This window comes from Eptatretus burgeri, chromosome 1 (assembly GCF_056783735.1).
Source record: "Eptatretus burgeri isolate ZD-2024b chromosome 1, Ebu_testis_v1, whole genome shotgun sequence".
Taxonomy (NCBI): domain Eukaryota; kingdom Metazoa; phylum Chordata; class Myxini; order Myxiniformes; family Myxinidae; genus Eptatretus; species Eptatretus burgeri.
The window spans coordinates 138,687,440-138,700,508 of NC_140961.1; the positions used below are offsets into that span (position 1 = coordinate 138,687,440).

The following is a 13,069-nucleotide window of genomic DNA, read 5'->3' on the forward strand; positions in this document are numbered from 1 at the left end:
GATAACCGAGCGGTGTTATCATCGGCCTCGATGGTTCCGATTAATTATCGGGCGTATTAAGCCCACTACAAACCCTTTACGTGAAGCAAGATGGAGATTCAATTAAAGAAAAGACGAAGCGAAACGGGAAAACAGTTCAACATGATGCACATTTATTCCGCGGCACACGGATAGCACACATATACAATTACAACAATTATGCACCTACAGCAATTGCAACGAAAGAAACACAACAATGCAGATCAACAACCGACTACGCGTGCACACGGCAACACTTACACAGTTTTACTTTACAGACGGCGCCAACAACACATTTACTCAAAAGCAAAAGAAAAGGGCCACCCTCAAAGACAAGGCGGCAGACGGGGCATGTGGGGCAATATTTGCGCGGGACCTGAAAGAGCGGTCAGGTCCGTGAGACTGGGTGGATCCTACCCATGTCTTTGTGATGAGCCGCAAATGTGGCGGCACGGCGGTGCCCCGACTTCGTGCTCCTTCGCGGGTTTCTTTGGCACTGCTTGGAGTGGGGTGGGAACGGGGCCCCCTTTTCGCACTATTTCAGCGCGGGGGGGAAAAAGTGGGGGGGGGGGGAATTGTTGATGCTCTGGGGGAAGAGGATAGCTGGCTTGCTTGGGTCCCGCGACGAGCGATTCCACTGCGAGCTCATCGCCGACCGTCGACCGCCGTATTCCTTGCCTCGGACCCGAGCTATTCGGTCTCTTCCCCCATTCTCCTTAGCCGACTGCAGCAAACCACCTGTACGCCCTCGCCTCCCGACTCACTCCCCGCTCCACCAACGCCGACTCTGCGCTCAAACCGACTCGACCGCGCTCCAGGCTTCCTCTCTCTGCAGCTCCCCGACAGACTCCGAACCCCGACAGACTGCTCAAATTCGCCCTGCGCTTTATAGGCCGGCAGGAGAACCCATATGCAAATTGCTGGATCAGAACGAGCTCGGGGGTGGAGCCACGCTTGCCCATTGGACGGAAGAAAAGGGGCGTAAGTCTCCCCTGATCCTAGAATTTGCATATCGCGATTCTACACAGACGCGCCTGGAGGCGGGGCCAAACCGCCCCGCGCTTGCTGATTGGACGGATCAGAAGTGGGCGTGTAGCATTCCTGATCCGAATTCTCCTCGGAAAGGCCGCATTTTGCACTCGCGGTTCGGGGCGCACCTTGTACGAGCCCAGGACAGCCCGACGCTCGGTGTTCACAGGTGGTGCGGGAATGGCCGCAGAAGGAGAGGTGAAGGTGGTGGAGGGTTTAAGGTGGTGGTTTATGGCCATGGTGCCGTTTGGAATGGCGGTGATGCGATGTTTGCGGGAGCGAGTTGTGAAGGTAAAGGTTGTGGCTGTTGGCGTTGTTGTGAAGCGGCGTTGTGGTTGGTGGTTGTTGTGTGATGGCGGTTGAGACGTGATTGGTTCAAAATGAAGATAGAACTGAAAAACGACAATCTCAAAGCGTCGCAGCCCGAATGAATCACATTTATTCACCCTAAACAACGTGTTTGGGCTAACTACTCATGTACTTACAGAGATATCTCACCTACGGGACCTGAATGGTGGTTTGCGAATTTCCACAACCGCAACAATATCAATCGGACAAGCGGTTCCCAAGTAACGGCCATTTATCTGTCGACCATTGACAAGACACGGTGCTATGACGTCACAATTAATGTTTATTTATTTATTATTTATTATTTTATTTGCACGATTGACGGTCCGATCTGATTGAAACTTGCCAGGAATATTGCCGGGGACCCGCTGATGTGCCTTTTCGAGTTTTGATATTAATCGGACAAGCAGTTCCCAAGTTACGGCCATTTATCTGTCGACCAATATCTGCGAGAGGGAGACGGGAGAGGGGGGATGAGAGTGGGGGCGAGAGAGGAGGGGGAGAGAGGAAGGGCGAGACGAAGGGGGGATAGAGGGGGGCAAGAGAGAGGGGGTGAGAGTGGGGGCGAGAGAGGGGGGACAGGAGAGGTGGGATGAGAGTGGGGGCGAGAGAGGAGGGGGGAGAGAGGAAGGGTGAGACTAGGGGGGACAGAGGGGGTGAGAGAGGGGGCGAGAGAGGGGGGGCGAGAGAGGGCTGCACATACTGGCACTCACCTACGGGCACGCACTTACGGGCCCGTACTAGTACATAAAAAACTAGAATTGGAAATATCCACAGCAGTGTGGCATTACACCGTGAAGTCCGTATGTTTGTCATGGAAAAAATATCATGTATCTGGAAGCAAACTGACGAACGAAGATTTTCTACAAAGTTAGCATTTAGACAAGAGCTTCACTTGAAATTAACTTGTGGCAGCAGTCAGGTTAAAAAAGTGACGCTGGTTTCTGAACAAAACAAGCAACAACGAATACAATAATAGTGAAATGAAAGAAAACAGGCTTACCTTTGCCCTCACGATAATACAGTTCTTGTCAGCTTTCGTCGAGATTATGTCACCAACAAACCCGGCGACATAATACGAGTAAGCGTCCATACTCTTGAAGGCTTTCAGGCTGGCTTGAGTGTAAGGACTCGGCGTTTCAACAAGGTAAATATAGATGTCGGGGAAAACGATTTGAGGCCAAAATTTCCTTTCTGTTGTCCATTTGTCCTTTGAAATAATATAAGGATCTTCACGAAGAACACACAGCTTCAGTTTTTCACAGTACCTCTTCTTAGAAATATCATCTAATCCATGGAAATAGCCCAAAAGTTCGCGTGACACGTGCGTGGTCGCCATGATTTTTTTCCACTCAATATGGCGGAGCCTAACCTTCCACTGTGACGTTACTCGCTTTGTGCATACAGACTAATATGGAATAGGCAAAGCCCAGAAGCGAACGTAGAATTCTTCTTACATTCACTTCTTAAACATATCAAATTAAAGTCTTTTTGCAAAAAAATAAATATTACCTCAACATTACCTTCACAACTGAAGTGAATGCGAGAGAAAGACCTTCGGAGTATAAGGCTTTATTTCATTGATTGAAGCCGTCTCTACAGACACAAAAGGAATACATGTGCAGTAAGGAATACATGTGCAGTCGATCACCGAAAAATATATCAGCAATTAGCCAGCATAAGCACGGAGTCCGGTATGCTCTCAATTCTCACCATTCAACGAACACCAAGTGAACCACCGCCGTAAATGACAATGCCCCAGGGACAATCCCACCGACCGCGCGGCATCTCGGTTTTATCTGTTCCGTGTGCGAGCTGCACGACACGTGATCGCGCGTCACTTCATCCTTTATTTCATCACAACAACAACAATGACACCGCCTAGAACAGGATCTCATCTGAAAAAATTCATATTACCTTAACATGACCTTCACAACAACAACTACAACGCTGAGAACAGGATCTCATCTGAAAAAAAATTAATATTACCTCAACATTATACCTCAACATCACCTTCACAACAACAACTACACCGCCGAGAACAGGATCTCATCGAAAAAAATAAATATTACCTTAACATTACCTTCACAATAACAACTACACCGCCTAGAACAGGATCTCATCTGAAAAAATTAATATTACCTCAACATTACCTTCACAACAACAACTACACCGCCGAGAACAGGATCTCATCTGAAAAAATTAATATTACCTTAACATTACTTTCACAACGACAACTACACCGCCTAGAACAGGATCTCATCTAAAAAAAATTAATATTACCTTAACATTACCTTCACAACGACAACTACACCGCCTAGAACAGGATCTCATCTAAAAAAATTAATATTACCTTAACATTACCTTCACAACGACAACTACACCCCCGAGAACAGGATCTCATCTTAAAAAATAAGTATTACCTCAACATTACCTTCACAACAACAACTACACCGCTGAGAACAGGATGTCATCGAAAAAAAAATACCAGAAGCGAACGTAGAATTCTTCTTACATTCGATTCTGACTTTACCTAAAACTTGTTCACAACTATATACGTAATTTCCGGTTACTTCGGCCTGGATTCGGGATCAGTGATCAAATAATGAAAATCACAATTAAAAGTTATATTTTGATGATGCGGGAGATATATTTATTAAAATCAGGGGAGGAAATATACACCATGTCTGATATTTGGGCCTTTCATGTCTCCGACGATGCCTTTATCTCCCGGCATGCATCATTCTCCATGACAAACACCGGGAACAAAAAAAACCAGAAGCAAAAAAAAAAACGGACGCAAAAGGGTCATAGCCAACGACACGGATTCCAAATTGCCAGGGTATTGTGTTGTTGTTGTTTCCTATTCTCTCATGTGCACACGTTAAGTAATATTCACAAGATAGAAATAAAACCAATCGTGTTTATACACCGCACAGCGTTTAAAAACAACCAGAAGCAAAAGGTCATAGCTAACGACCCGGATTCGAAATCGTCAGGGGTATTGTGTTGTTGTTGTTGTTGTTTCCTATTCTCTCAGGTGCACGCATTGAGTATGAAGCTCACTTCATTCGCGATAAACATGAACTCCCTTAATACAAGGAATTTCAACATAAACAGAGACCATGAGGCCGATCAAGGCTGCGCAATGGTGGTCAATCTCTGGTTGTTTTGTCCGTGCTCTTTCGTTTGTAAACGCAATCATGCAATAGATAATCAAACCAGATTCAGGAGAATCACAAACTCTCGTCTTTTCCCAATTATATAAACATGAAGGCGAATGAAGAGTGTTCTGTTGTGATTAAAATAAATAGATTAATTGTCATTCGTGGATGAGTGAAAACAAAGGGTGACTCCCTCTGCAGAACAAAAAGCCTACAACACCCGGTGTTCCCAGGCGGTCTCCCATCCAGGTACTAACCGGGCCCGAACCTGCTTAGCTTCCGAGATCGGACGAGATCGGGCGTATTCAGGGTGGTATGATCGTAGGCAACAACAACTCGTCATTAAGCCTTCATGAAGATGAAAACTAACAAAGTAAACACGAGAAGGGAAATAATTTTGGCTTTTCAGCTCCTTCACAGACACCGTCACACGAAAAAAAAAACATATTCACATGCAATCAAACCTGAAGAAGAAGAAGCGGCACAAACACAAGATGATTGACCAGCGAATAATCGTTTCCCTCCTTCCATCACTCCGGTTGTTCAGACGTAAATCCATTGGGGAGGAATTATGTCAAACACGAACAAATCAGGAGTTTCTCTGCAAAACAGCACTCACTCCTTCTGGAACTCCAACACAATGTCAGTTTTTCTTACAATCCCACTCTCAGGAGTTCAAGGGAACAACAGGTGGAAGATACAACACTTATAAAAACACGTAATATCATGAGTTTCCTCACAAGGAACTTCAACACACAAGGAGGACAATGGACCATTCAAGTCTGTGTGATGATTGCTTGTTTGTTCTCTTTCTTGGTCAAGTCTCGAGGATCAAGTGAAGCAAGGAAGCAGCACGTACCATTTTAAGTTTTTCATGTGACTCGACCGGGGTTCAAATCCTTGACCTCCCAGACTCAGAGCAGACACTCTCACCATGACCAATCCAAGTGTGGTTGAAGGCTCCCCGTGGCTCAAACTTCATGGTTGATTCTTTCTCCTTTGTGAAAGGGTAACATGAGCAACCATCACACACAAATGATTACAACAAAAAAGAGCAGAATTTCTCAAAAGAACTACACAGAACAGAAGTTGATAAAAGCTCAAGGGATTGGTGAACAAGAGTGTGGATGAACTGGGATGGAGACAGAGTACTAATAACTTTGCAAAGATAAAGAAATAAAGGAACAGATTTTTTAGAATGACAGGACGCACAGATAAGTGCAGGTTCTGTAAAGATGATACAACAGTCACCTTCTTTCAGGATACAAAACACTAAAGTCAGAACAACGGTATGAACAAAGGTACAACAATGTTCACAGAATAATACATCGACATGTTTCCAAAAAAAACACCAATATCCCAGTCCCTGATTTATACGTCCCACAAAGATACACCACTATTATCGATGCAGTGGGACGCCATTCGGCTCATCGTGGCTGTGCAGCATCAACACCACACCCAAAAATAAAAATTAAAAACACTTTTGTTTTTCTTTTTTGTCGTTTTTTTCTGGAGTTTGTTGTGGATTTTTTGTCGTGTTTTCTTTCGTTTAAAAAAAAACATTTTTTGTGGTTTTCTCTGGAGTGTTCTGTATCTTTTTTTCTTTCCAGGGAGGGACATGGGCTAAGACTCTTCAGTGAAAAACACACATCAACCACACAACACCCCTTGATGAGACCCCCATAAACAACACTTTACACATGCACACAATCACCCATCAAAGCTCAAGCCACATAAAGGTCCTGCCAAAATCCCGATACCCCTCCATCACCATGACTTGCAGGTACCTGTCTAATTCCAATTTAAACTTATCTCCTGTTTCTGCTGCCACAACCTTTCCAAGTGGACCATTCCATGCATTAACTACTCTCTGATTAAAAGATCCCTGCCTTACTACCGTCTTTACTCTCCTCTTCTTTACTCTCAAGCTATGGCCCCTGGTCCTATCACTGTCTACTCTGTTTCATCATTCATCTGCACTTATTTTACCTGGACCTTTCATTATCTTAAACATCTCTATCATATTTCCTCATAACAGCCTCCTTTATAGTGTATAAAGACCTGTCTCCTTCAGGCGCTCATCGGAGTTGAGTCAAGTCGGCCCAAAATCAATCGAGAAACCCTGCACTGAACCCTCTCTCTGGCAGGTTCCTAAGTTGTGGTGACCAAAACTGCACACAATAGTCTAGATATGGCCCTCACTAAATTCCTGTACAATGTTAAAACCACCTCTTTTGATTTATAATTGATCCCCCTCCGAATACAACCTAAAACCCTATTTGCTTTTCCTATAGCAATCTGGCACTGTGCTGCCAGTGCTTACCTCCCACATCTATTACCACCCCCAGATCCTTCTCCTGTGTGACACGCTCCAAAATTATCCCTTACATCCTGTAATCTCTATTTTCATTGTTCTTTCCCATCTCCAACACGTTACACTTTCTCAGGTTAAATTACATCTGCAAATCTTTTGCCCAATCTCTGGAAGTTTCAATACTTTCCTGAACCTGATCACCACCCCCTCTGCTATCCACCTCACCTCCAAGCTTTATGTCATCTGCAAATTCGGAAAGTTTACTCTTTACCCCATTATCCAAATCATTGATATAAATAATGAAAAATAATGGTCGTAGTACTGATTCCTGAGGTACCCCACAACTTACATCCTCCCAGCAAGAAATTTTTAATGGTGAAGAAAAAAACAACATTGATTCAGAAGTTTACCACCATTTATGCATTTGGGAAAACCCCATTTTTACACCACCCGATTGAACACGTTGAATCAGTTATTCATGCCTGTTGTTTTTGTCCTTTACCACATCCTTAAAAACAGTAAGTTTCCTATTTGGATCACCACCCATGATTTTCATTTTTGACAAACAGACAGATTGAAGTGCGAGACGCCGACCACCGTACAATATTTTCAAATTCAGAGCCAAAATCCTTCTGAACTTCCAGTGTTTGGAAGTGCAAACAAACCGATAAGTGATTTAGTGTTGAAAAGATGAAATTCAATTTAAGTTCCTCAATCGTCAGACAGACACACAAACAGTCTTCTTGTTTTGTATGCAGCACAAGGCTGCAGGGTAGTATCAGTGGCTTAGGACGTGACTGTGCCGTTAATGCAGTACCCCCTGTAGGTTCGGGCAGGAATTTCTAACTTGTTGATGGTGCCGGCGATAGCTCGATTATTCTTCACCAGGGACACCATGGGATCTATAAAGTCCACCAACTAATGTTGGCAGACGGACACAGACAGAGTGAAAGACTGACAGGCACACAGACAGAGTGAACCAATTGCTTTCCCACGCTTTGCGCTATGTATGTGGGGTAAATATCACAACAAATGAATTACATCTGGAAGCTGTCCAGGTAGCTCAGGAACATTCCTGAAAATAGCTTTTGGAGTAAAGATGCTATTTTAGAGAGTCCAGAGAATGTTCTTCTCATGTTTAATTTTGAAAACCTTTGTCCTCAAAACAAAAACCTAAAATGTGCTTTGAATTTGTTCACTGTTATTCTTTGAATGCTTCTTTGTGTTCAATGTGTTAACGGCTTTCCTTTCATTGTAGTTTCAAGCTTGCAGTTCATAAGAAGGTATGTATGATGAAGGTCGTTATGAATAACAGTCACATCAAAAATAATGACATCATTGAAATGTTCCTAAAATTAAATTTGATGATGATGATGAAAGAGATGTTCTTTCAATGACAAACCGCTTGGTAAATATCATCTGGAAATGTATTGTTGCCAAATCTTACGAAGGTCGCATGGGTTTTTGTCTGTTCTGATTCTGATGATTTTGTGGATTGTGTGATGTGGAATTTTCTTGGAATAAAAAGGATGTTCAGGTTAAAAAAAAAATTTTTTTAGAACACTACATTAGTCACCAACCATCTGATGACAACGATAGGAGAAGGAACTATCATTTGAAAAATAAATTTTATTCTAATTGTTGCAATTATAACTCATTGGGAAGAAAATCTTTAATATGCCCAAATATGTGAACTTGACATTACAAACGACTTCATTCGCATCATCTGGATTTGCATCGAAATGCATTCATTTATCTGCTACTTTAATTCGCCTGAATTAAAACACCTTTAAATATGAGTTACCTGACAAGGAGCTTTGATGCAGGAGGAAGCCAATTTGTTTGATTTGATTTTCAATTTTGTTTGACTGCCAGACAGGCAGACAGAGTAAAAAAATTCTCACTCCTCTCTGCGCACGTGCGATCGGGACAAATTCATCGCCAAATTAATGTTAAACTACAGGTTCATTTTCCAATTCACGTTCAAAGTATAACATTCAATTGAAATGAAGTTGTTCCTCAATCATAAACTGATGTTTGTAGACAGACAGACAAAGTGAACCAATTGCTTAACCACGCTTTTTGCTTTACGCATGCGGAGTAATTACAATGCGATTTTTACACGAGTTTGTTGCCTAATAATTGTAATTAAATATGTAGTGGATCACTCTATATATAGCAAAGCAGTCCACACTGAGTTGAATGTTGCGCACTTTGTTATTTATTGTAGGATATGGCCCTTCACGGTGGAAAGTTCATCGAGTCAGATGCGCGACCTCGCAGGCACTTCAGACACTCAGTCGGACCACAGCTATGAGTCTTGTGAGCCGGTGAGTAAAGTCTGCAAATCCAAATCCAAAAGAGCATAGGTTTAGTAAATTTACTATCAGTACAGCAATATCTGATGGATTTCTATGGACCTAAATTTATTGTCGGGATAATATCTGATAGATTTGGGAGAATAGTAAGGGCAAAATACATTGGATGACAATTCTATAACTCAGTGACTTGCCCATGCTTGTAGGCAACCTCAACTACGACTGACATCTTCAGTAACTTGCACTATATGGTCACCACACAAGAAGAACTTTCAGAAAGTAACTTCGGTAAGTGAATCGTTCATTAACATTGTGCATCTATTTTATAAACCCTCTTAAAATCACTTGACTGGCTTTCACAAAATGTCGCAAGGTCCACAAAAATGGTTTGTGGTTACAAACTACCAAGCTGGATTTATTTTTTTTATAGGAACCAAAATATTTTTTCAATATTTTGGAACCCCCTCAAAAACTTGCATGATGTTCTCCAGATTGTATCCATGTGAAGTGAGCTCACATTAATAGCGCATTCTTCTTTATGGGGTTGTATGAATGAAATATTTTTAGTGGAAAAAGAAATGTGCTTGTAACACATTTAATTTTGCAGCCGTGGCACAGTTAAAAGTTTTGACAAATGGAAGGATAGATTGGGACTGATCAACATGAGCGAGTGGGTGGTCGGGGAGAGAATGGAGCGACAGAATTGATGCGGAAGTGCAATGCACATCCTCACTCGCAATTCTATTAAAACTGTATATTTTGAAAAAATAAAACGAACTTCAAAAGATCACTGAAACACCTGTGCATACATGTGGTGGTGAATTATTTGTAACCAGGAATCGGAAAGTCGTGGACAGCAAATATATTCATGATCAGCGCTGGACATACTCGTTTTGTTGATTACTACTTGCTTGTGTTATTTGATGTATATGAACATACAGTTGATACTTCATAAAAATGTGTGAACAAGTTTTTTTTTATCTTTTAATCTCTTTGCATACCAACCTTGATATTTTCTGCTCAGATAACAGAAGCTATTTTTTTGAACCGAAAACTACAGGTTCATTGTGACCATCACGGTTTGTAATTTATAACTATCGCTTGTTACAGACACAGGCAGCTCACAAAGCTGGCCAAATGGTCAGCAGTATGAAAGTACGGAAAGCAGTGGATACTTCGACATGGGTGAGCGGAGGCCACCATTGTATGGAGTTTGGCAGACCACCAATCAAAACGGAGGACGAGTGTGGGTTAGTTTTACACCATGCAGAAAATGTAAACATTCTTCCACTCATATCTTCATTTCCTTCTGCCAAAGCTTTTGCTGTGCCACCCAGCGAACTTATGATTGGTTGTATGGTTTTGCAGCTGACGCAAAGTGCATGCAAAAGTAAATAACGAGCAACATCTACTATTAATTAATGTTATTAATGCAGAATGTCACGTGTTTAATTCCAGGACATGCTGCCAATGGAGGATATCTTGGAGGAAGGAAGTTCAGATGTATCAAATGATAATCAGCCACTTCCATCTCTTATGGTGGCAAAATCCAATCAACCGCACGGCCTCCTCGTTTAAAACGATTTAATAACCATGTGTAACCCCATACTTGCATGCAGTTGTTCAATGTAGGCCTATATCCAATAACCTCAGCTTTATTCCAATTCCACACCGACATGCCAAATAAATTCCTGCAAGTCAAAGTAACTTTCAAGCCTTTTTGAAACATTTTCGTTCCTCTTTGCCAAGCTTGCTTTGTAACTGAAGGATCTTTTCTTTTTCACTATTCACTGACGCCTTGAGCCAGGAAGTTACGTAAAATTGTTGTTGCTTTTTGACTTTAATAATTTCAAAATATTTCCCCATAATTTCACATCAACAGGTAGGAAAGCTTGGTGTTGGCTCAGTTGTTAGGGTGGCTGGCTTGGGATCTTCGGTTCCTGAGTTCAAGCGCCTGTTGGCTGTTGAAGTAACACGAGGTGGGGTGGTTAATTCAGCCTGTGTTGCTTCTGAGGTTGGTGAAATGAGCACCAGTGCACTAATAATGGGGGTATTGCATCAGTGGCAGCTTTTTTAGCTGTATTGTTTTCTTTCCTCACCGATGAATCATCAATCTCAATTCAATTCATTAAATGCTCATTATGTAAAATTAATCAATGTGACAGTCTGACTCCACCAACTTCGGATGAGATTCTGTCTTTAATAGACCCTTAAAAAGTGAGTCGATGAAGAATGCATTGCAGGCCTCAGACTTTTGAAGAAGCATGCAAACTACCACCTCCCAGAAAAGGATATAAACAGCTGTAGATAAAGGCTGCTTGAGATGTGTTTTTTGCACATTGTTATAGCATCCACATGGCCAATGAGACCACCCAAGACAGCAACCAAGCATTTATACATTGTCGAGATGAGTTTGTTACGAGGAATTACATCTTGCGTCAACTGCTGGCTTTTGCTCACCTCTATTGACTCTTTGCCGTAGTATCGTGAAATTATCATGCTCATGATGTAAGTGAAGAAAAAATATTTCCCATTGTATGTAGTGTTTTAGGTGGAAAACGAGGACACAAAAGGAAATTGCATTGTTTTTAATGTGCATCATGAACACATATTGAAGGCAACAGGAAGACACCTCGGCCATCCCACTGCTTCATGACCAAAAAAGCATGCCTCTTGGCAATACGTGACTATATTTGGCAACCCAAATTTATTTTAGCCACCATGGCTAAGAAGTCCACCCAACTCCCCTGGAAGGAATGGATGGGAAACTCACGTCGAAGTGCACAAAGTGTAGACACTGCATCCCAGGATGTCTCTTTGGCTTATTTTAATGCTTACAGTGTTGTATAAATGTGACGAAAATAAAGTGTCGAACAGCCTGTGCTTCTCTTTACGATTGAGCTACTTTTGCACACAGTTGAAACATACTGTTATATGGAGGGGGCAAGGGAAAGCGGTCTGGACCATGTGACTGAGTAGGGAAGAATTACTCTTGTATTTGGAATGCCAGGGGTAAGTCGTATGTAATATGTGCACCGAGAAGGCATTCCTAATTTTCAAGCAGTATAATGCAAGGTTGCATTGTGTCCGACCTTCTGCAAAAGTGCCCAACTGTGTCCGCGGATGCCCTCCTGCAGTTGGGTTACTTTTTTTCGGAGGTTGGAGGCAGGATTTGCACTCCGGCCACAACAAAACACTTCACTGCGCAAACAAGAGGAAGCCGTAAACAAAATTGAAAACCCACTCCATGGGAGCAACTCCTGTGCAGCTACCCTTCGCAGGGCAGCTCACCAGATCATGGGATTGGGGCAATTCCTTTGGGACCCCACTTTTTGATGATGAGGAAAACCACAGGATAACCTTCCTGGGTCAGATTGCGGTAGTGTGTCGGGGTGGTGCTGAGGTGTTGTCCACCCAGAGGATGGTCTTCTTGGGTGAACCTGAAGGGGTACCTTCGGGTGGGTGCCTGGAATGTCCTGTCCCTAAGGGAGGATGATCAGCTGTCTCTGTTATCATCCGAGTTCAAGTGTTTGAACATCATTATTGCAGCACTCTCTGAGGTTCGGAGACCGGATAGTGGCGAAATCATGGTGGGTGGTTACACCTACTATTGGTGTGGTCGCTCTGATGGTTACCATGCACGAGTTGCTGCAGCTGTGTCCAATAAGCTGATTCGAAAGGTAATTGAGGCAACACTGGTCAACGCGCATATTGTGAGACTAAGGATTCATCACTCCAAGGGTGTTGTTTCTCTGGTCTCTTTAGATGTTCCAACTGAGGCGAGTGATCTCACCATGAAGGACGCATTCCATGCCACACTCGAGTCTGTGGTTGATCACTGCCCCAGGCCAGATACTCTTGTAGTCTTGAAGAATTTT

At 42.8% G+C, this 13,069-nt stretch overlaps 1 protein-coding gene and 1 non-coding gene across 2 annotated transcripts; one reads left to right on the forward strand and one right to left on the reverse strand.

The window, feature by feature from the left end:
- Positions 1 to 1,137: 1,137 nt before the first annotated feature.
- LOC147035589 (uncharacterized) lies at positions 1,138 to 12,070 on the forward strand. The gene is made up of 6 exons (XM_085844815.1): positions 1,138 to 1,338; positions 8,132 to 8,156; positions 9,104 to 9,203; positions 9,398 to 9,479; positions 10,302 to 10,441; positions 10,650 to 12,070. Exons 1-6 carry the CDS (start codon positions 1,314 to 1,316, stop codon positions 10,767 to 10,769), a joined length of 492 nt encoding a protein of 163 aa, XP_085700941.1. The 5' UTR covers positions 1,138 to 1,313; the 3' UTR covers positions 10,770 to 12,070.
- On the reverse strand, positions 4,768 to 4,886 carry LOC147035590 (5S ribosomal RNA). Its single transcript, XR_015050065.1, has one exon. It is a non-coding gene; the product is annotated as a 5S ribosomal RNA (ribosomal RNA).
- Positions 12,071 to 13,069: the final 999 nt, after the last annotated feature.